This window comes from Panthera leo, chromosome A1 (assembly GCF_018350215.1).
Source record: "Panthera leo isolate Ple1 chromosome A1, P.leo_Ple1_pat1.1, whole genome shotgun sequence".
Lineage (NCBI taxonomy): Eukaryota > Metazoa > Chordata > Mammalia > Carnivora > Felidae > Panthera > Panthera leo.
Window position 1 is genome coordinate 1,644,571 of NC_056679.1, and position 24,790 is coordinate 1,669,360.

The 24,790-nt window shown below is 42.5% G+C and overlaps 1 protein-coding gene across 2 annotated transcripts in view; it reads left to right on the forward strand.

Annotated features, from left to right (window-relative positions):
- Positions 1–24,790, forward strand: part of IFT88 (intraflagellar transport 88) — a 132,178-nt gene that overhangs the window by 94,317 nt on the left and 13,071 nt on the right. For both annotated transcript variants that reach the window (XM_042922561.1, XM_042921783.1), the window contains exons 21-24: positions 198–250; positions 1,834–1,899; positions 5,377–5,483; positions 14,453–14,519. In XM_042922561.1, the coding sequence (XP_042778495.1) occupies positions 198–250; positions 1,834–1,899; positions 5,377–5,483; positions 14,453–14,519 (293 nt within the window). The remainder of the gene's footprint in view (positions 1–197; positions 251–1,833; positions 1,900–5,376; positions 5,484–14,452; positions 14,520–24,790) is intronic.

Below are 24,790 nucleotides of genomic sequence, written 5' to 3' on the forward strand. Positions count from 1 at the left end.
CCAATATACATATGATAGGTAATAATGAAGGAAATCGTATATATGCTACTTTCAATAATAAAGATCTAATTAGAGGTCAAAAAGTATTTGGAAAAATGTATTTGAAAGATAGTACAGGTATGTAGCTTTATAAAACTGATCATCTCAGGTTATTTTTGTTTCATCTCTGATTTCATATAATCTTGTTTCTTTTATAGGCCTACACAAGTGAAATGGCAGCTGATGGTAGCTAGTTGTTTTAGAAGAAGCGGTAAATGCTTTAACTTTATTCATTTTTTATGTATTTTGCTTCTATCTTTTAGGTAATTATGCATAGAACTGTGTTCCAACCACATGTTTGTTTATTAAAACAGTAACTTTTGCTAATATATTGGAAGCATCATATGAGGAACAATAACTACTACGCACAGAAAAAAGTCATGCTTACAAAATGGGTCTTAGTCGTGTATTCCGTCCCCACTATTAACAGATTCGTTATTTTTCAAAGTTAACATGTAATCATTGGGTATGTTAAGTCACAGAAAAGTAGGCATTCTATACACAGTAGTTTATGTTTCCGTTTTCCGTTCACCTAATTCAGAGCAGCCTGTGTGCCATGCCAAATTTATGAGACTGTCTCACACCTGACAAGGCTGAAGAAGGCCCAGAACTGGGACAACTGGGGCTGTATTTTTTTTATACCAAATGCTACTAGGTATCTTCATTTGCGTTTTCAGTTAACTTTTTATTACCTGTACTGCTGACGCTTGTCCTGAAGTGTTGGACTCACCGTGAAGTGAATGATATTGTTGACTCTTATCAGATATTAGGTAATGAGATGGACGTGAACAGATTTGTAATCCCTCTTATAGAGGCCACAAATGATCCAGGAAAATAAATTCCTCGATCCAGGGGGAGCACGGATCATGACAGTGTTAACGATGTTGTCATCGTGTCTTGTAGGAGGTTTCTTTCTTTATGAGCTCCTCTAGAATGGCATCAGGATAGGTACACAGGAGTCCTAAAATCATTTAGATCATTGATCTTTGCACTCTATTTCCTGGGGAACATACAACATAACTATATATTATACATTTTATGTGTATCAGCATGCGTTCTGAATTACCAATGTTCATTTCCTTGTCAGTCACATGTAAAGCGTACATAGGTAAGAGGTATTCTGAGTGATTTGAGATAGAAACTTTTCTTGTGTTAACTGAAGTACTACTTAGAAGAGAAGCTGACGTTTATTGAGAGCTGCCGGGTGCTTCCTGTCTGTTGCATCGAATTCATACCACACGTCTGGGAGGGTCAGCATGGCTGGCCCTAGTGCATAGTGGGGCCTGTTGAGACTCATCGCTTGTTTACCGACATTTTAGCAAAGATCTTTGATCCCAAATTATTTTTCCAATTCTTTGTTGCTGTGAAGCTAAATTATTGTATTATAAAACAAAATGCTTTCTATAAATTTTTGAATGTTTCAAAATAAAAACTACTGAGAAAGGTTATTTTTCATCTTTTCCAACTAAGTGAATGACATTGAAATTAATGTTAGCTTATCACTTAGATTATTTTTAAAATTGTCAGTTGTTCTTCTGAAGTGATTTTTAATTTTTCGGAAATTGAATAGATCTTAATTTTTGACAACAGTGTATTTTAAGCAGTATAACTAAGTTTCAACCATCACCCGTTTACTCTCGCTCTCTTTTTCAAATTTCTTTTATCTGTACATTTTCTTCCAGAAGTTATATTAAGAATGGTTTATATATGCTTGTGGCAAACATGGAAGTCTTCTTAATGTTATTAATTTTTACAATCTGTGAGTATGTTTTTTTCTCTTTTTCCTATTTATAGGTAACTACCAAAAAGCATTGGATACTTATAAGGATATTCACAGAAAATTTCCAGAAAATGTTGAATGTGAGTTTACATTTTATAACTTTAAAACTATAGGTTCTAACTCTTTATTGCCTTATGTATAATAATTATCTTTGCTATGGTAATTGCATAGATAGCTACCAGCCTATACTTTGTGACGCACGTTTATACATGTGGTTATAGGATCAGAAAATTTGACTCTGCGAGTACATTTTATAGAATTTAGTTTTTGATGGATTTAAATATACCACTGTGTTCTCTTCAGTAGTAAACAGATCTGTATGTCAAAGTTTTATGAAATTTGAAAAATAAATGTTGGTTTATCATTGATTTGTTAAAGCTCATACTGTGGTATTTATAGAAAAGACATTTTTAACTCTTCAGTTAGTATGCAACTTTTTGAGGTTGAAAAATACTTTGAGTTTATGAAAATAGAATGGTCATCTTGCTGATATGGATAGCAAATGAATTTTAATGTTACTTTAAGTTTAAAAGATTATGTTGATATTTTGCTTATTTTCCTTTTGTGAAGTTAGCTTTGTGGAAAATACTCATTTATTTCTCCATCTTGTTGCACAGTGGGTTTGATGTAACCTAAAGTAATAATGTGAAGTATTAATGGGAGTACCAACAACAAAATCATGATCAAGAAAAACACAAAATAACCATATTCACATGCCACACGCTGCCACTAAACGGTATTTGGCCCTGAATAGCCTTGCAGCTAAAAGAAAGAAAAATGTAATCAGTTATATAATCTTTGCTATTTACAAGGGAACAAAAAATAATTCCTTGGGAAGAAGAAAACGTTTTCCAACTCTTCATTTATGTTGCGTAGCAGAGAGAGACAGTAGGTCGTTGAAAGCCGTGGCGGCTCCTTGCTTTTGTGACATCCCCTCAAAAATAAAATAACATGTTTGAAAAGACTTTTTAATTTTGTCCTTCAGTGACAGTGAACACTAAACAATACATTTCAGTTCAGTAAGACAAATCTGTTCTGTGTCAAGCTTTCCAGTGGCCCCGCCTGAGCCAGGGATGAGACGTACTGCACGTTCCTTCGTTAATATTTTTCTCCATTTGGCTTTTGTGGAAGGTCAACAGCACAGGGCTCGGAATTAATGGCCTTTGATGGCAGCTTCGGAGCAAGGGCTTCTCTAATGCCAATCAAAAGCAGATCTGTTAACTGACAAATGCCATCGGGACACAGGCTACGTGGAATTACTTGTAAAACTTTAAAAAGCACAGATTTCTAGCCCAGCCTACGAAGATTCTCCTTTAGGTTCTCAGTGGACCCGGATAGCTTTCATTTCCTGTTTCTTTTTTTAAAAAGCTTTTTATGGGAATCTTAATCTCAGTCACTTCAGGAAGCTTGGTGATTGAGAAATTGAGTGAGAGGTAACAGTACCATCTTGTGAAAATGAAGAAGCCCAAACAGGCTGCTGGGCAGATGGTTCCCCTCCTTGGCACCACTGACATTTGGGAGCAGATAATTCTGTATTGTGGGAGGCCACCCCATGGGTTGTAGAACGTTGTAGCAGCTTCCCTGGCCTCTACCCACCAGACGCTCATAGCACGTCCACTGCCTCCTTACGAAAAGCAGAATGTCTCCAGACCGTGACAGGTGTCCCCTGGGGGACAGGATCGCTGCCAGTTGGGAACCACTGCTGAAGTCATGGCACCTGTGCACTGGACCAGGAGAGGGACAATCTCCAAGCAAGTCCAGATTTCTTTCTTCTTTTTTTTTTTTTTTTTTTTTTTTTTTAAGTTTATTGACTTATTTTGAGAGAGAGAGGAAGAGAGCACACACGCAGGGGAGGGGCAGAGAGAGACAGAGAGAGAGAGACAGAGAATCCCAAGCAGGCTCTGTGCTGTCAGCAGGGAGCCTGATGCTGGGCTCGACCTCAAGAACCATGAGATCGTGACCTGAGCTGAAATCAAGAGTTAGATGCTCAACTGACTGAGCCCAGGCACCCCCAAATTACTTTCTTTATTGAGAATTTAAGACTCGCTCTAAGGGGTGCCTGGCTGGCTCAGTTGGTGGAGCATGTGACTCTTGATCTCTGGGCTGTGAGTTTGAGCCCCATGTTGGGTGTAGAGATTACTTAAAAAATGAAATCTTAAAAAAAAAAAAAAAAAGATTCACTCTAAAAATTAAATCTATGCCATTAGGGAATGTTCAAGATGCTTTTGGCCTGGATAATTTTCAAGACAAATATAATTAATAGTCTGCCTTAGGGGCGCCTGGGTGGCTTGGTCGGTTAAGCGTCCGACTTTGGCTCAGGTCATGACCTCACAGCTTGTGAGTTCAAGCCCCGCTTCAGGCTCTGTGCTGACAGCTCAGAGCCTGGAGCCTGTTTCAGATTCTGTGTCTCCCTCTCTCTCTGCCCCTCCCCCATTCATGCTCTGTCTCTCTCTGTCTCAAAAATAAATAAACGTTAAAAAAAAAATTAAAAAAAAAAGTCTGCCTTAACTAGAGCTATGGAAAAAACATTTGCACCCATGTACTATCTCATTTTGAGCACAGTAGTTTTCTGATAAACCCAGCAGGATAATACATTCTTAAAATATATTCTTCAGTTATCAAAAATAACTCTAAAGAGTTCAGAGAACATCCACCAAAAACAATGACTTTTATTTCACATTAAATATTCATTCCTAAGGGGCACCTGGGTGACTCAGTCGGTTAAGCATCCGACTTTGGCTCAGGTCATGATCTTAAGGTTTGTGGGGTCGAGCTCTATGTCGGGCTCTGTGCTGACAGTTCAAAGCCTGGAGCCTGCTTCAGATTCTGTTTCTCTTCTCTCTCTGTGCTCCTCCCCCACTCACACTCTGCCTCTCTCTGTCTCTCTAAGATAAATAAATGTTAAAAAAAATTTTTTTTAAATATTCCTAAACCATTCTTTCTGAGGATAGGTAGGTAAGAGAAATAATTAAGCATTATTTGTACAATATATGTAAATTACCTCCTTATTGTGAATTAAGACAAATGTACACATAGGCAATTTATATAATAACACGTGATATTTTAAATTATTTTAGTACTATTCTTTTGCAACATTTTAGTGGTCATGAATTGCTGACTTACTTACAAATTCTTAGGGAGGATGCTACAGTGTTGATAATACAGCACTGTTCCAGCACTATCGATGTGGCCGAAAGACAGATGAAAACTCCTAGGAAGAGAAAGACAAAAAACCAAATATCTAATAGATCAGTAGTCATAAGTAGAGGAAAGGAAAAGCAGATAAGGAGATAAAGAGTATGGGAAGGGCCCTAAATGTAGATGATGTGGTCTGTCCTGAGGGCAGGACAGGTGGAGAGAGTCCTCCCTGTAGGTCCTCTTTCAGGGAAGTCCCGTTCTCTTAGGGCCAGTGAGTACGAAGTGTAGGTTAATTTTTGACGAAAACAAATACTGTTTGTGAGCATCATTCCTCCTTGTGTCCCAAAAGACGGATTCATTGATTTCTTATACTTTCAACCCTGCAGTAATATTTGTCTACATCTGTTTTTACAATTTAGGTCTGCGCTTCTTGGTTCGTCTCTGCACAGATATTGGATTAAAAGAAGTTCAAGAATATGCAACAAAACTTAAGAGATTGGAAAAAATGAAAGAAATAAGGGAACAGGTATCTCATATGGGCCAAAATCTACTGTCTGTTAATTTTCAAAATGTCAGCCTTCTGTAGCTCAAATGAGTGATGCTGGGTTCTTCTATCAGTAAAAAAAAAAAGTTGAAATTTTTTTCTGCTATGACATAAAAGGAGAAACAACTAAAATTCTAGTTTGAGGATAAAATTCTATCAAGAATCAATTCTTTTTTTTTTTTTTTTTTTTTTTTTTTTAATTTTCTTTTTGAGACAGAGAGCGTGAAGCGGGAAGGGGCAGAGAGAGAGGGAGACAGAAAATCCCAGGCAGGACAGCATGGAGCCCGACTCAGGGCCCAACTTGGGGTCCATCGCAGGGCTCGATCCCACGAACTATGAGATCATGACCTGAGTGGAAATAGAGAGTCCACCAAGAGTCCACCAACTAAACCACCCAGGTGCCCCAAGAACCAGTTCTTAACAGGAGGAAGTGCAACAGAGTCAGCCTACTGTAGTGGATGGTTGGTTACTCACAGACAGATTGTTGTAACTTTCCACAAAGCAGAATAACTTGCAGGTTAATTTACAGAATTAATTTCAGTTGCAGGGCCCTGTGGCCCATGGAAATTAAGAGGAAATCATATAACAATAGTACTTTTCCTTTAAGCTGTTTCATTATGTAGTAGACCATGGCTCTGAGAATAGTATTAATTTGCATGGAAGCTTTTTAAGTTTTATTTCTGTGTTTCATGCAGTATGTGCAATAGCAGTGTTCTTATTTTTACTTTTTGAAGAGAATAATCTCCCCTAAGTTTGAGCCTAGAATATTTAACATGGTCTTTGAGTGTCTGCCTTAAATAGAAAGAAAATACATTCTTTAAGGTTAGACTTTATCAAGAATTTAATTATCTTGGATAATTAAGTCTAAATTCCATATTTGCTTTCAAAATGTGGTTAACTTTAAATTGTCTTTGCTTTGAAGATGTGATCTGATGGTTTTATTCTTTATTCTCTCGTGTAAAGTATCAGTTGTAAAAGGATTATGAACAAGACATAGATTTTTACCTTAAAAATCCTATAAAATACCAAGTTGTTATTAATGCGATGCTAGGGTATATAGTTTAAAACCTGCTATCAAGACCAATTTACTACCATATACCCATTGGTGAATCAGGTAACCTGTGTGCAAGTTTTGTAAAATTAAACAGGTATAAATGAAAGTTCAAATTATCATAAGTGTCATCATAATCCCTGCTCAATTTGTCCCATTAAGAAGAATCCAAAAGAAGTATATATCTCAAACCAAGAACATTCTTTGGAGCTTGAATTAGTTGTAAAGTTACTTAGTATAGATCCATGGAGGTATGTGGAAAGGGTCACATTCTTAAGACTTCTGACGTTTCACCATCAGGAGTTTAAGTTGATGCTGAACAGAGAACACACAAAAAAGGCAAACTATGGCTCGTGCGTAATACACTCCTCACAACTTACAGCCTTAAACAGGGCGACTGGCATGTGTGTTACCATCTCTGGTTTAGCAGACTTTGGTGCAGGCTCGTTTTACACAGTAAGTAGCTGCCTTGAACTCCTGGGACTTGTCTTGCAGCCAGCTCACAAGGGATCCTAACTCCAGCTGTAGGAAACCCCGATTCCAGGGAGTCCCTGGGGAATGAACTTGAGAGATAAAGACCAAAACATGGCCCCTTTAAACAGATGCAGAGTTGCTTCTGCATGATTTTCTTTTCGCCCAGTTTCCCCATGTTGGGTTGCATTGGGTCGATATCGTGCTCTGGTTTTGGTCTTCACAGCGCTTCACCTTTACGTTGACGTCCTGTCTCCCTTTGCTTTTTCTTTTCCCTCGCCCTCCTTCCTGTATGCATCCTCTCTCTGTGGTGTCAAACTCTTTCTTGCTCGGGCTGTTACGGGGCTAATATTCTTGCGGACTCTTGGTTCTTACTACTATGAATGAATATGTGAGTTACACTGAGACTGCTTTTCCTTTGTGATGAGTACTCTGCCGATTGATTCCTCTCCCATCAAAATATTTATCTATTCGTTGAGTATAGTCTACTTTTATCTGTTTCTCTCATATATCTGACATCCTTGCACTGTCCTCACTAAAATAATTCCCTAATGACTTAATTAAGAGTACTTTAGTGGGGCGCCTGGGTGGCTCAGTCGGTGAAGCATCCGACTTCGGCTCAGGTCATGATCTCTCGGTTTGCGAGTTCGAGCCCCATGTCGGACTCTGGGCTGAGAGCTCAGAGCCTGGAGCCTGTTCCAAATTCTGTGTCTCCCTCTCTCACTGTGCCCCTCCCATGCTCATGCTCTGTCTCTCCCTGTCCCTCAATAATAAATAAACATTAAAAAAAAAAGAGTACTTTAATAAAATCATATGAGTTACTATTGATGAATTTAGATCATCCAGTGTTTCTCTTACTTATTCACTCTAATTATTAATGTCTCAGTGTGCTTGAGCAGTGCCTCTTTTGGTAATATTATATCACTGCTCTCACTGTAATCTGTATAAAACCCAAGGTCACTTAGATGTCTTTTCTCATTATAGCTTCTTCTTAATATCTTCCCTTAAATGTTACTGCTTAATGTTACTTGAAAGTGAAAGTCACAGCCCTCATCCACAAAGTACTCTGTTTTCAGTGCCCTTGGAATCAGTTTCTCTGTTCTTTGGTACTCCTCATTAAATCTTTGTCACTTATGTTTTGCTTTTAAATGCAAAGTGGAGGGGTGGCTGGGTGGCTCAGTCAGTTGTGTCCAACTTCGGCTCAGGTCATGATCTCATGGTTCGTGAGTTCGAGCCCTGCATCAGGCTCTGTGCTGACAGCTTGGAGCCTGCTTTGGATCCTCTGTCCCCTCTTTCTCTGCTCCTTCTACACTTGCTCTCTCTATCTCAAAAATGATATACAAAAAAAATGCAAAGTGGAGGAGAAAAAATAGTGGAAAAGAAAGGTCCTAGGAAGAAGAGACTAAAAGAATTCTCACTATTTGAGAGTTAATTTCTCTTTTAATTGTTGTGTGTTCAATTTCAGTTTGTGTTTCTTGAATTGTGAGCCCGTGGGGCAGAGCATTCTATTTCCTGGCTTGCATAGTACATAAAGCACTATTAGTTTCGAAGCAAAGTATAGTAAATAAACTTCTGAATCAAGGGCACTCTCCTTTTCTAAATTTGAACTTAAAACTTGTTACTTTTTGTGTGTGTTTCTTGTTTAGAATCTGCCCCCATGCAGAAACTTAACATTTCTCCATGTAATTAGAATTTCTTTATGTAATTATTGTTACATAAATTGTTACATAAATTGTCTGCATAATACAATCTACTATTATACAGGTAGATATGTCTTGATTTCTTTAAACATTTATGCATTGTTAGATATCTTTTTTAAAGTCGGTAACTCTCGGGGCACCTGGGTGGCTCAGTCGGTTAAGCGTCCGACTTCAGCTCAGGTCACGATCTCGCGGTCCGTGGGTTCGAGCCCCGCGTCAGGCTCTGTGCTGACGGCTCAGAGCCTGGAGCCTGCTTGCGATTCTGTGTCTCCCTCTCTCTCTGCCCCTCCCCGTTCATGCTCTGTCTCTCTCTGTCTCAAAAATAAATAAAAACGTTAAAAAAAAAATTTTTTTTTTAAATAAATAAAATAAAGTCGGTAACTCTCTATGATCACTCTAATTTTGTTGTTTCTTCCTGAAGAAGAGCACTTCCATATTGTGAACTGGAGACAGTTTGTGAAACAGACCTGTAATTGAAAGCAGGAAGGGGCACGTGGGTGGCTCAGTCCTTTTAGCTTGGGACTCGACTTTGGCTCAGGTCATGATCTCATGGTCAGGAGAATGAGCCCGTGTGGGGCGCTGTGCTGACAGTGTGGAGCCTGCTTGGGATCCTCTCTGCCCTTCTGCCCCCCTCTCTCAAAATAAATAAATAAATATTAAAAACAAAAGGAAAGCAGGGATATCAGAGATAATCACATCAAATCTTTACCTGGAGCTGCTGATAGGAAAACAAAGTGGACCCCCAGTCTTTGTCCCTTCCTTTCCTCTGGAAGTGCTAATAATGGTAGAAGTTTGGCAGCAGGAAGGAAAAGAAGTGAAGAGGCTGGATGAATGTTTGTGAATGATGTTAGCACTCTTCGTGGTTCTGGTTACAGTTTCCCCTTCAATTCTACTTGATAACATCTGCTTGACGAGACAGTAAAATAGCAACAGCTAACGCTTACTGAGTGCATGACGAATACAGGCCCTGTTATGAACATTTTATGTGTATTAACTGACTTAACCATTGCAGTAGTCCTAGGATGTTGGGTATAGTTTCATTATTACTTTTTTTTTAACAGATGAGAAAACTGAGAACCATGGTGGCTAAGTCCCTTCCTCTAGGTCACACGGCTATTGGGGGCAGCCCTAGGCTTCAAATCCAGGTTCCTAACTACTGTGCCTTACCACCTTATGAAAAGTAGGGGAAGCAGATGATCCAGATAATTATTTTCAGCTGATATATAGTTCTTACTCTGCACTCAAAAAGTCGGTAAATTAAAATGGCAAAAGCAGAACTCCATAATTTGATTAGGATGGGGGTCTCAAACTAGTGCTATTCAAGCATGGTCTGTGGGCTAGTACAGCCTCAGAATCACTTGGGCACATCTTAGAATTACAAAGTCTTGGGCCCCATCCCAGACCTACCGAAACCCTACCCCAGAGTTAAATTCAAGAATCTGTGTATGTGTTTTTAAACAAATTCTCCAGGTATTTTTATATTCACTAAAGTCTGAAAAGCACTTGTCTAGAGTTAATGCTCCCACAGGGTCATCACGCAAATGATCAAATACCAGCTCAGGATATGGAATCTGATATAAGGGAGGGGGGCAGGAAATAGATATAAATCAGGTCATGGATTTTTAAAAATTGTTTAAAATGGGAAAGGATTTATGTAGACCTAAGAAAGAGAGATAAATTGATTCAGGTTTATGGGAGCCAGGATAGTGTATCTCCCTGAGCCCCTAACTCCTATTTTAAAGGAGTTAAAGCCAGAAATGTATTTATTTAGACTGGTTTTTCAGAGAACTTCTTCTCTTCCTGGAACTTTTATGGAAAAAGAAGACTGTTCTCCCCTTGGTGCTAAGAGGAATATTTTACACACTGTGTATTCATTAGTGCCATCAGTGAGCAATTCTAAACACTGGGCTGTTGGCCAGGCAAGAAAGACCTACTGTGCGCGTGTCTGGCTGCTGTGGGCCTGGAGCAGTGTGAACAGGGAAGAAGGGCCTACTGTGCGTGTCTGGCTGCTGTGGGCCTGGAGCAGTGTGAACAGGGAAGAAGGGCCTACTGTGCGTGTCTGGCTGCTGTGAGCCTGGCGCAGTGTGAACAGGGAAGAAGGGCCTACTGTGCGTGTCTGGCTGCTGTGGGCCTGGAGCAGTGTGAACAGGCAAGAAGGGCCTACTGTGCGTGTCTGGCTGCTGTGGGCCTGGAGCAGTGTGAACAGGCAAGAAGGGCCTACTGTGCGTGTCTGGCTGCTGTGGGCCTGGAGCAGTGTGAACAGGCAAGAAGGGCCTACTGTGCGTGTCTGGCTGCTGTGGGCCTGGAGCAGTGTGAACAGGCAAGAAGGGCCTACTGTGCATGTCTGGCTGCTGTGGGCCTGGCGCAGTGTGAACAGGCAAGAAGGGCCTACTGTGCGTGTCTGGCTGCTGTGGGCCTGGCGCAGTGTGAACAGGCAAGAAGGGCCTACTGTGCGTGTCTGGCTGCTGTGGGCCTGGCGCAGTGTGAACAGGCAAGAAGGGCCTACTGTGCGTGTCTGGCTGCTGTGGGCCTGGAGCAGTGTGAACAGGCAAGAAGGGCCTACTGTGCGTGTCTGGCTGCTGTGGGCCTGGAGCAGTGTGAACAGGCAAGAAGGGCCTACTGTGCGTGTCTGGCTGCTGTGGGCCTGGCGCAGTGTGAACTGGCCCCAGGAGCTGGGGGCCTCATAGAATTGCTGTGTTTTAAAGATGTTTTATGTTTCTTCTTCACTGAACACACAAAAAAATCAGCTTCCAGGCATTCTGCCAAACAACTCTATGTCTGGAAAAGAACAAAATGGGAAGAGCAGGAATTGAAGACTGAGCAATCAAAATACAAAAAGGAAGAGAAAAACATCAGCCGAAATGCAAAAGATTAGAGAAGAGAGAGTATGCAAGATTCAGGGTGGTGGAGGTCGTTGATTTTCAGCAGCAAATAGGTGTCCAGTTGGAAGAGAATAAAAACCCACGTTCTCGGGACGCCTGGGTGGCTCGGTCGGTTGGGCGTCCGACTTCAGCTCGGGTCATGATCTCATAGCTCATGAGTTTGAGACCCGCACTGGGCTCTGTGCTGATGGCTCAGACCTGGAGCCTGCTTCAGATTCTGTGTCTCCTCCTCTCTGTGCTCTCTCTCTCTCTCAAAGATAAATAAACATTTACAAAAAACCTAAAAACCACGTTCTCTACCCACGGGAGAGTGGTGAAGGAGAAGGACCAGCAGGCGGGACCCTGAGTGTGAGGGGGGCGTGGGTGCTGGTAAGCACACTGAGTGAGCAGCCAGCTGGGTCACAGGGGAGTCGCCCTAAGATGAGAGTGGAGCTGAACCCTGAGGGGTGAGTCGTTGCTGGAAAGGAGGTGAGGAAAGGCCTGGCAGGCAGAGGAGGTACCAGATGGAGGCTGGCCCCTCCAAGGGATGCAAGCTGGCTCTTACTCACAAAGTACGAGGGGCAGTCAGTTTCCAAAGATGCAAAGGACAGAATGTGATGTATTGAACACGTGCTTGCTCCATGGGCCCTGCGGGCGGAGGTTGAGCCAGCAGTGGGCCTCTGGCACCGTCGCGTGCTTAACCCACCTAACCACGTGCTTAGCCCACCTAAGAAAGTGGGCTATTAAGCACATCTTAATGTGTCCAGCAGAGCACGGTGTCCTGGGAGTAGGAGAGAAAGAAGAGAAGTCTTTGAATCAAGCCAGGTTTTCGGTTTCTCTTGGTGAGGCGAGCAGAAAGACGGGTGGGCAAGCAAAGTGTCTGGAGGTCCTGACGTGGACATACTTAAAGTGCTGGGGTGTTTCAGGGGCGCCTGGGTGGCTCGGTCGGTTGGGCGTCCGACTTCGGCTCAGGTCATGATCTCACGGTCCGTGGGTTCGAGCCCCGCGTCGGGCTCTGTGCTGACCGCTCAGAGCCTGGAGCCTGTTTCAGATTCTGTGTCTCCCTCTCTCTCTGCCCCTCCCCTGTTCATGCTCTGTCTCTCTCTGTCTCAAAAATAAATAAACGTTAAAAAAAAAATGAAAAAAAAAGTGCTGGGGTGTTTCTAGGCTAGAAATAAGGTGAGTATTCAGGGGATTAATTAGGAAAAGATGGACGAGAGCCACAAGATTGGGGAGTTCTAGATGGGAGCAAGGAACAGGTGGAATGGGGTGAAGAATGTGGTGATCGTGGAAAGTGCTCACTTTCCTAAATTGTCCTGTTCTAAACGTATGGTCACTAAAGCAACTGCAAGATCTTTTCTCACATTTGATTTGAAAAACCTTCAGGTCACACAGGCATTTGTGTCTATGAGTTCATTTTAGTATTGTGTAGGTCTTTTGGATATGCTAGAAATAATCTTCAGAAAGATGAAAAACAAGTTTTGAAATAAAATCTGATTACAGACATTAAAATTTTTATTTTGTTATATCATCTTTAGATTTTCAAGAGAAGGGGCAAAGGGGAGAGATGAGGTTTCAAGGGAGGTTTCTTTTTAACAGAAAAAAATTTGGGCATATTTACATATATTTGAAAGTACTGAGTGTTTCATTTTAGAGAAATGAGTCTTGAGTTATTGAGATTTTTTTTCTTCCTAGCCGATCACAATGTCAGTAACCTCTAATCTGTGATCTGATAATTCAGAATTCACTGGGGAATAAATAATTTTTTTTTGAATCAGATATGAAATTTTGCTTATATTATTGAAGATCTACATAAGGTACCAATCTATGTTTAAAATTTTAATTTAGTTGTGGAGTAAATAATTATCAAAAGCTGTCTGACTCTCTTCACTAACTACCCTGTCTCTCTAAACACAGCATTAGGCATATGAGAATCTGGCAGTATGACTTGAGACAGATTCAGTGTCAATACAAAAAGTATAACTCCTAAGCAAAACACAAAGTAACCGTAAATTGCTTCAAAAAACCTAAGAATGTCACAGCTTGAAGATATTTCTTATGTTTTAAGGGTAAGCTTGTACCTAAGAAAGTGGGCTATTAAGCAGATCTTAAGTATTTTGTGAGATTTTAATAGTTCTTTTATTATAGAGGTTGAATTTCAAAGTTTACCTTTTTTCCTCCCCAAATAGTTCAAGTCCAGCCATTACAGAGTAAAACTAACGCAGGATATAGCCCTTCGGTGGGTTCCCTCCTCCCCTCCCACCCCCCCCAACCCCCCCCACCCCCCCACCCCCCCCACCGCCCTGGTCTAAGACCTCAACTTTCACCTCAGGAGCATATTTGCTTTATAAGCAGTGGTTACGCTGCACCTGAGTGGAAGTGCCCCCTGGGTATTTACTAAGGCCTGAGGACCCTGGTGGAGGGCAGGCTGGGAACCCTTTGTTTACAGAACAACTTTGTCTTTTCTCTCATAGAATCAAGGTAAGGAGCAATGTGCACCCAGCTCTTAGGAGAGTAGGAGCAGTAAGCCTTAAGCGCTACACAGTAATGTTAATTAAAAAAATCAACATTTAGGAGCACCTGCGTGGCTCAGTCGGTTAGGCACCCGACTCTTGATTTTGGCTCAGGTCACCATCTCACGGTTCCTTGAGTTCGAGCCCTGCGTAGGGCTCCACGCTGACGGTGTGGAGCCTGCTTGGGATTCTGCCTTCCTCTCTCTCTGCCCCTCCCTTGCTCCCTCCCTCTCTCTCTCTCTCTCTTTCTGTCTCAAAGATAAATAAATAAGCTTTTAAAAAAAAATCAGCATTTACTTGTATTCACCTTCAAGGGAATATCATTTATTCTTTTAAACTCATCTTCTTGTTCTAGCGCGTAAGGTCCGGCAGAGATGGCAGTGGAGGCTCCCGCAGCAGAAGAGAGGGCAGTGCCGGCAGTGGTGAGTACTTCCTGTTTCCTTGGCGCACTGGATTTGACAGACGTCTAGCACACGGGCCTCTTGAAACATCTTGAATAATCAGAAAGAATGCCTTTTGTTCTGTACGCAGTAAAACCTCACTCACTCCAACTAATTTTGTAAGCATTCTGTTATGTGAGTGATGGTGAATGTTAGTGGATTTTACTTCTTCAGTAAGCATATCTGTTTCTGCTAAGTGGTTAATAAATAAGGTCATGCTGAATAGATTACCATAGATGTCCATGCTAATGAGGTTTTACTGTGTTACATTTTGTTAATTTACCTTTTAGGGCAGTGCAATGAGAAGTAAGATGGCCTTCTAGAATGCTGGCAGTGCTGAGTATACTTTAGTGTAGAAATCGTGCCAGTCTGGGCATTAGGAGACATGATTCTAGTTCCTGTCTTGATCACGACAGCCGTCTCCCTTTGGACCAGCCACATAAATGCCGTAGGCTTTAAGTGATTTCTAAATTTCTTTGCATCGCTCAGTTCCTTGACTTCGACCACTTGTCACAGCATTACTTAGTAACAAGGTTGTTAAGTTTTCCTTCCCGTTTTCCTCATCATCAAAATCTGCCTTCTCTGTCCACGTCAGAGGAATAGTATAAGTTAAACTTAGTAGAAATTTGGTGGTTTTAAAGAAACGGATTGGAAAAATAAAGGCTAAATTGGGATGTGTAAATACACGTACATTCTCTCATATCTGTACGTAGCACTGTCCTGCAGACGTGACCCGGGTCCGTGCCCCTGCCCCTTTCATTCATTCGCAAACGTTTATTAGATGCGTACCAGGTGCCAGATAAATACTGTGCTAAGTGCCAGAGACATAGGGATGAGTAAAACACGGTCCCTGTGCTCAGGGAAATTAAAATCTAGTTGGAAGGACACACAGGTCTCAGGCGCTGCTGAGAATGCTACTGACTTTCCTGGGGATACAAACTGCAGCTGGGACAAAGATTCTTTCCTGAGATCTGAGCTCTGCTTGGCCAGATGGGTTTAAGCAGTTACGATCATCAGGGGCATCTCGTTCTGGCAAGAGAGTTTGATTCTCTGAGGATCAGTCCGGCTTTTCCAGCTGAACCTCACAGTCCTCGCCTGTTTACCCTCAGGTCCCAGGAGTAGTTACCCACGGCCTCAGAAAGTAGCAGCTGCCGCCTGCCGTCTGTGTCCCTCGCACGCCAAGGGCGGTTTGCCGCGTCGAGGAGTAGCCATTTCCTACCTCGTCAGCCCCCCGTGGTCGTGATGGGCGTTGACCTTCCCATACTGTCCCCTAACCCTCAGATGTGGCCTCCGCTCTGTTACCCCTGCCCCACCCCTGCTTCAGTGTGTTCACTCAACTCTCTGGGGTTGGATTTAACTGAGTCCTGGGTCTGAAAGATCTGTCCCAGCAGTTCTCATGGCGACGGCCATGCAGGCCTGCAGCCTCTTATCCAAAGTCTGTGGGGCCAAGCGTGTTGTGAAATTCAGCATCTTTTGGAGTTTAGAAACCTTCTGTGGTGCTTTACCCATATATAATACCCGTGGGGTGCACCTCACAATCAGAACTGTTACTGATTCGGGAAAACACATGGGTAATTACACTAAGGTTAAATAATGGCTAAAAATAGCTTCAGGTCAAGTCGAGGTTTATGCCCATGAAGTTTACATGTTGCCACCTGAAAACTTGGCTTTCCGAGCTCTTTGGAACTGGGAGTTGTGGAGAGGGATCGTGGACTTGCATGTACCAGCAATGTCCCTAGTGGCGAAGGGTCGGCACACAAGCCTGTGGGCATCAGCTGAGAGGAACGTGGAAGGTTCAGCAGACGTCTCGCCGCTGCTGCTTCATCCTTGCTCTTAGGAAGCAGGCGGCCTGTGATAGGAGCTTTTCTTGAAATTGAGTGTCCCTTCAGGAGTCACTGTCTTGGTAACCCTAGCGGAGTGCTAAGTGTTGATCGAAGTTCTTTATTAAAGTTTATTAAAGATGGATTCACCATCTTCTAAGTTTTTTACACTTCCCTCTAAAAATCTTAAACTCAGAGGCGCCTGGGTGGCTCAGTCACTTAAGCCTCCGACTCTTGATCTGGGCTCAGGTCATGAGCTTACGGTTTGTGAGATCAAGCCCCTCGCTGGGGGCTTGGGGCCTGCTTAGGGTTCTCGCTCTCCCTGTCTGCCCCTCCCGCCCCCACACATGCACATCCTCTCTCAAAAAAAAATCAACTTTTTTTAGTGTGAGATTCAAACAAAGTAATTATAAAAAAATCAATCTGAAGTTCAGAGTCACCAGCCAGTCCCTCCCAGAACGACTCCCAGCAGTCTTGTATTAAGTTCTCAGAGCCTTCTCTGGTAATTCACAAGCTTGCAGAATGTCGCCAGTGTTAGCCTCTAGACCTGAGCCTGAGTTACCCGGATGTCTTCAGCTTGAAGTCTGCTTCAGAAACATCAGGACCTCCTAACAGGATGCCAGGGCGTGCCTGGTTGGTGCTGAAGCAGAGCCCAGAGGACGGCGTCCCCAGTTCCACCCCAAGAAACTCTGCCCAGACCGTCGTCTGCCTCTCACAAACATCGGAAGGATCAGGGTGTGCCTCAGAGGCCACTGAGGGGCCAGACCCCCCGACACCAAGAGTTTTGCTCAGCCTCCCGAGGTGACCTCTCCCCAGTGAGACTCCTTAAACCACACCGTGTCTCAGAACACATGCAGCGCCTCAGCTGGGCCTGGCGCCTCCACCGCAGTCAGGGTCAGGGTAGCAGAGGCAGACAGCTGAGGCCGCCCGGGATCTGACAACCGAGCGCAGAGACGGAGAGGCCTTGCCGTTCCAAATTCGCCCCCTGGCCCTGGCCCTGGCCCTCACCCCCTGCTGTGTTCTTGTTCAATAATTTTTCCTTTCTCTCATCTATTCCGTTTCAGTCCAACACAAATAGTCAGTCCTAGTGCACAAATACGCCTTATCCTCACAGGAGGGAATTTTGGAGTAGAAACTGGGTTATTGACACATTTTTACAAGCTGGGTGTCATGTTGCCTGGCTCTCTTGGCACAAGTTTAAAGTATTGAATACTTCCTTTTCAGGGTCCTTGCTTGCTTGCTTTCTTCCCCCACCATTTGACGTTTTGTTCCTTATTTCCTGGTCCCTTGAGTTACATGGCATCCCAGACTTCTTCATTCGCTCCTGCAGCCCGAATTCGATGCCTCTTTCAGTGACCTTGCTGGTTCCACCGCAACACTTTTCCGAGAATCGCGTCTTCTGCCTTTTTTCTCCAGCTCGTGGCACAGGCCACGGTGCAGGCTGTCCTGGCCTTGAAGTCTGAACAAACCCTGCTGTGGATGCCTCTCACTTCCTCTTTCCCCTCCCCTCACGGGCCCTTTCAGAGCATCCAGCAAGCACGCTGCGAATGCACCCTCACCCTCTCCGGCGGTCTCCCCGCCACTCACCGTGTGCATATGGCCGCTTGCCTAGTTATTGTAACCCCGCAGGTGACAGGCCCCCGTCTTAACCATCTTCCACCTCTACGTGTGAGACCTCAAGATGCACATTTCTGTCTTTATGTGGAAATATTTGGCACTTCCGTCCGGGTTAGGCCCACGGGTCAGTTAGTGGAAAGGAATGATTTCCCAAATGCATGCAAAAGAGGCCAGCCTTAAGCTGCTAAAGTAAATGCCGTGCCTACAACTAGACTTTTTCAAGTATTGCCCGGGAAAGAGGACCATAAGGAATTTCCATATCGCAATATGTGAAATAGCGATTTCTGAAAGGATTAGCAGGAGTCCTTGAAAATTGTCCTTTTTTAAGGGCGCCTGGGTGACTCAGCCAGTTGAGCATCCGACTCGTGATTTCGGCTCGGGTCATGATCCCGGGGTCTTGGGATCGAGCCCCGCGTCAGGCGCCGAGCGTGGAGCCTGCTTGAGATTCTCTCTCTGCCCCTCCCCCACTCGCTCACACGTGAGTGCGTGCTCACTGTCTCCTCTCTCACCCATACAAAATTTCCAAAAAAGAACATGTTCCTTTCTTGTGGATCAGGCTGGTCCCACGGCAGCCTTGTGTTTGCTGTTATTTTGCTTAATGAGCCTCGGCGCCCATCCTCTTTGGTGGCTCTCCAATTTGAGCACGTGTCAGAGTCACCTGGAAGGCTTGTGAAAACAGCCTGCCGAGCTCCTAGCCCAGCATTTCTGAACCAGTCTGGGCCGTGCCCAGGAATTTGCATTTCTGCCAAGGTCCCCCTCTGATGCTGATCTTAAAGGAGATATTACAAGAGTAAATGTGACGTGGTGCGTGCGGAAAGGTCGCTGCTGTCATTACCACCAAATGTAACTTCTTCGTAGTGGCAGTCATCCAGCCTCTGGCTTCATGCCCTCGCTCTGTCACTCCCGAGCGTACTACCCTGGGAGGTGGTTTGAGCTTGAAACTAACTTAAAATTACGTGCACGCCCACGGAAGGGGCTCAGTGCAAATACTCAGTGCTGAGGAGCTATTATTATTATTACTTGGTTACGAACTGCATCGAAAAGCAACAGTGTCTGGTTTAGAATATTGAATATCCATTCCAGGATTTTCAGTACTTTAGTTTGTTTTTGTAGAATTAACTTAAGATGAAATGAACTTGTTTTAACTGGTTGAAGTAGAAATGCATTACTCTTTTAAGTGCCAAATTTTGGGTTAAGGTTTTAGCTGTTCAGTGCCAAAACATCAAACAATTCAGAAAAAAAGGCACGCTGACAGTCAACTCACACAAAGAGAGCTGTATTCGACCCGTTCCAAGTCTCCAAGGTCAGCCTCTGTATGCTCTGCTGGATAAGCCAGATGAGAGGAGGAATCCTATGCCTGCCTAGTGAGCTGGCTTGCATTAAAAGGCCAGGAGATCCGCAGCACGCATCTGCTTCCCATGTGTATCTGTCCTCGGGAAACAAGAGTGCCTTCTTGTAAGGCATCGTCCATTTCAGCATGATGGTTGCATCTTGCGACTTGAGTACTGTGTTTGTCATTAAGGTTTCATTTTAAAATCGTTTTTATTTACTCTGTGTGATAATAGTTTGCTGCATTTTTTCATTTAACTTTTATCATGTCTTGGGTGTGAACTTTTCCTGTGAAAATGTATCTCTTAATTTTACACAAAAAATAATCTTATCATGAAAACGAGTAGGATAATATGACTCAGTGGACAGAAATTTCCTTTAAGGTCAACTTTTTGAGGAACCTATCTTTTGTAAAGTACACTGTGACCATGTTCTAGTTTCAAAAACTGAAGTTTTAAGGTTATAGTCCAAAGACGAGTACGTTTTTGACCAGAAGACCTTCTGACAGTTTTGCGAGCCTCAGTGGTGTCACAGGCAGAGGGAAGAGCTCATGCTTAGTGCCCACCGCCTCTGGATGAACGAAAGATTACGGCCTAAGGAGGTGAGGCAGGAAAGGCACATGTGAATACACCTAAGTTCAAAGAATCCAATCAGCAAAATGTAGCTGATGTCTAGGAAGAAAGACAGCGAGTATGCCCGGGGCAAAAAAGCCCAGAGAAGCCAGAGGCACTGAGGGCTCTTATTTCTCAAGACAGTCACTCCTGTCTGGTCCAGTTACCCCCAACTTACCCCAGAAAGCCAAGGAGCAATTTTGCCGGATTCCCCGGAATGTAAGCATTTGGAAGCTGATGTGTAACACAAAGCGAGCTTCGGTAGCAATGACTGTTGCCAGAGGGTCGATAGCACTCACTACAGCGCCGAAGCATTCCCTGGGTCACAGATTGTGAAGAGGTCTCCTTGTGTCAGTCTGCCTTGCTGGTGTCCCCTGCTAATGGACCGCCTGCTTTCTGGTGCAGGGATTCTCTGAGCCAGGGGGTCGGCACACTCTTCCTGTGGAGAGCCTGGTGGTAGAGAGCTGGGGCTCCAGGGCTGTACCTTACACTTGCTGTGTTGCAAAGGCAGGCACGCAGAGACGACACGGAAGTGACCGAGTGCGGCTGGCCTCTCTGAAGCTTCAGCTTTGGACGCTGAAATGTGAATGTCATATAAATTTCGTGGGTCACAAAATATTTTTCCCAGCCATTTAAAAACGTACAAACTACTCTTAGCTCACTAGATGTTCAAGAACAGGGATGGGCCAGGTTTGGCACCCACACTGTAGTTGTGCTAATTCTTGTTTTCTTGCTCCAGACCAGACTCTCCATGAATATTCCTGGGGGTGACAGGTGGAGACCTGGGGGTTGTCTTCTTGATCAAAGTACTGGTTTTAGCTATCTAATCCAAGCATACAGCTTGTGCAATAAGGTTCTGTATCACTGACGTTTCCTCTTAAAGCTGTCTTAGCTGTCCCAGCCACCTCCAAATATGTGGCGCACATATTAACAGAGCGTATGAGGCTTTGTGTCTTCAACATAACATACTACTTTGCTCTGGCCCTTAGCTTATTGACCCTTTTTTCCAAGTCACTGCATCTTACATTATCTTGAGCACATTACTTAATCTTTTTGTCACAGTTTCCTCGTCAGTAAAATGGGACCGAAAATAGAGTTTATAGAACCTGCTTACCATAGAGTTTATAGAAAGGTGTTTTTTGTTTTTTTTTTAACAAAAATACTAGAAATTGTATATACAAGTGAGTGTTGGTTTTTGAAGTTACCAGTTTGGAAAACTGAATATTCCAATAATGCTGTTAACCAAAACATTCATTAAAAAAAAAATCATGAAACTCTTCTTTTGGGATTTCCATCAGAGGCAAATTACAAAAAGCGCAGGAAATCCAATCTAAACATTTTACTGATATATGTAATATATGTATTCAAATCTGATAAAATATATAAAACAAATGTATATTACACATATCTGTAAAATATATATACACATTTTATATGTACACACACACACACACACACATATTCCGTCAGTTGTTTTTTTTTTCTTTCTTGTATTTCTATCAACAAATAAGCATGTATCAAGTTCCTGACCATAGCAGGTATTCAATAAATACCAATTCCCTTTCAGCTTGTCTTTCTTCCACATGTTTTTCATATACCAGGTACTAAGCATTTCAGATATACAAAACAGAATTTTAAAAATGTAATAAACCATTTCTCTACTTTGCTTACATCTTCACTGATTCCCTCCACAGCCTCTTTCAACTGAGTGTTACCTATTACAGTAGCTACCACAATCACCTTTTCCAATGTTGATACATCCCTGTTAGCTGTTCTGTTGGATAATAATACAATTAGCTCAATAGGAGTAGAAGGTAAGGGGTGAAGTTAAACCGAGAATCACAGCTGTAACAATATGAAAATGAGGGAAAGTTTTCACAGTAAAATTAGGTCCAAGCAATGGGTCTTGTAAAATTATGCGGGATTAAAGCATTTCAGCTGACGATGTCATTCTCTTTTAGATGGTAGGGCTTGGGAAGGTACTTTGGATCCATAGCTATGCTACGCTGCCCCTTAACTTTCAAAAGGGGCAGAGGCAAAGGAATATCAGCTTTTTTGTAACAAGAGTATAGATTGCTTGCAAGTCTGACTACAAAATACCTAGAAGTAAATTGGACAATAGATTCATGCTGAAGGTCTCAAAAGTGCTGTCTGATGTTCTTCCATACTTCTAGGTATAAACAAAACTTTCTTTATGCTTAAGGAATAAGAGAAGATCTTCCATAGTGATTGCATCTTTGTAGGTGCTAAAGTGAGTATTATCTTGGAGAGGGAGGAGAGAGAGAGAGAGACCAAAAAAAAAAATTTTTAATGTCTAATGGATAGTGAAATCCAGTAAAATGGATAGTTTACAGCTCACCAAAAGAGAATCATTTAAAAATTTTTTTTGTTTATTTATTCTTGAGAGAGAGAGTGTGTGACAGAGCATGAGCGGGGGAGGGACATAGAGAGGAGACACAGAATCCAAAGCAGGTTCCAGGCTCCAAGCTGTCAGCACAGAGCCCAATGCGGGGCTCGAACTCATGAACCACGAGATCATGACCTGAGCTGAAGTCGGACGCTTAACCAACTGAGTCACCCAGGAGCTCCAAGAGAATAATTTAAGAAGAGTGAAAAACAGAGAACAATCTGAGTGTTGATGGGAGGGTGGGGGAGAGGCATTGAGGAGGACACTTGTTGGGATGAGCACTGGGTGTAGTATGTAAGCGATGAACCGTGGAAATCTACCCCAAAAACCAAGAACACACTTTACACACTGTATGTTAGTCAATTTGACAATAAATTATATTTTAAAAAAAAGAAGAAGAAGAAGAGATTGAAAAGAGTAAGGGGGGGCACCTGGGTTGCTCAGTCGGCTAAGTGTCCCAACTTTGGCTCAGATCATGATCTCACGGTTCGGGAGTTTGAGCCCCGCGTCGGGCTCTGTGCTGATGCCTCAGAGCCTGGAGCCTGCTTCAGATTCTGTGTCTCCTCTCTCTGCCTCTCCCCCGCTCATGCGCTCTCTCTCTCTCTCTCTCTCTCTCTCTCAAGAATAAATAAACATTTAAAAACATTTTTTTTTAAATAGAAAAGAGTAAGGGACACTGTGCTTTTAACATGTTCAGAGGGAAAGGGGTAGCACTTTCAAAAAAACAAGAAACTGATAGGGGACAGTTGATAGTCTCCCCAGATTAAGGGAGGGAGTTGGATGTTGGAGAATTATCGGAAATGTATTGGTTAATTGGACCTGGAAAACTAAAAAGGCCATAAGAGTTTCCAATTAAGATAGTGTGGGTAACCCTGAGGCGCGTGGTCTCAGTATGCTGCTGGAGGCCAAAATCAGATTCCAATGATTTAAAGAGCATATGGGATGCAGGAAGGTGGACAGCTGTTGTCTCCTGTACGGTGGTAAATATGAAGCATCATGTAGCATTGCCAAGAATTAAAGAAATGTAAATTAAGCTATAAAATTATCAATGATTTTTTTTAAAAGGATAATTCTTTAGGATACCGAGGATGAGATGAGATGGGTATTCTTTTATAAGTTAAGTACTTCTGGTGGGAGCTCTAAGTGGTATGCCTTGTTGGGAATGTTTAGTAATCTTCATTAAAGACCTTTAAAATGTCCATATCCTAGATTCAGACAAAGAACTACATACACACATATATTGATCACATTATCGGTGACAGAAAACACGAGAATGAGCTAAATGTTCAACTGGAAATAATTCCAGGTTTAATTCTGCTCTCTACAGTTGTATCACTCTGGGGCAATTGTTACTGGCAATTGTCTCCACTGTGGGGACATCTGACATCGTGCTTCCTTGCCCAAGCTTTAAGGGAGTTATGTTGCCATCAGAAGTCCCGAAGCCTTTGAACATTTAATATTTAATATAACAGCTTCTGGAGATGATACAACTTTTGAAAAAGAATCTTATTTGCAACTAGAGTGTAGTGAACAACAGTAATTATACAGTGTGGTTTCTCTTTACTTTTTTATAATTCATACAAAAGTGTTAAAAGCGTACTGAAATCAATAAAATAGGAAAAAAACGAGAAAATCAGATATTTTATTGGGGTTTTCAAATGCGCTAAAGGTGTGGCACCATGGAAATTACGTGTAGTAACTGTTTGAGGTAAGAGTCACCGCAGAGGATAAAGGACCTGCGGGGGTGGCCCTGTCCTTTGCCTCTGCCACACGTGGGGCAACTCCAGGCACTGAGTACAACACAATTAAGTCCCATCAGATTTTTAAAATCTTGTTGGTGGCACGAAAGATAAAGAAATCTACATGCTTGTCTTATTTTCACATTACTCCTGCAAATGTGCTACAGACTCCGTTTTGTAAAATCTTTGCCATAATCTGATTCTGTTTAAAGAATTAACAAAAACGACGTATATTGTTTTTCATCTTCTCTCTGTAGTTACTTTCTTCTGCCTTCATTTTATCTACAATTATAAATAATTTTCATACTCTTAACCATATTCTTTCTAAATAAGTAACGACTGTCTTCCCTTGGAAAGTGAATTCATTTTTATTTGAAGAGAATGTATGGTGAAAGTTGATGTAGTCAGCCTCTTAACTTTACTTAATTTGTTCCATGAATAGAGCCTATGTTATAAAACTCACTGTTCTACCGGAACAGAAAAGAAACTCTTATATTTTAAAACCTTAACTTTTCTAAAATGTTACAAACAGTTCACCTTCTTAGTATGAGCTGGCCTTGTAGAAACATTGGTCAAGGCAGGATGTAGTCTCCCTTCTAGCAGAAGTATCATGGGATTTTTCCCAAGTCTCAAGATTGCAGGCTTGCTTTATAAGACAAGATTATTATAAGACAAGGCTATTCTGGGCATATGAGAAGGGTCTGAAACATAGGGCTATGAAAAGAGATTT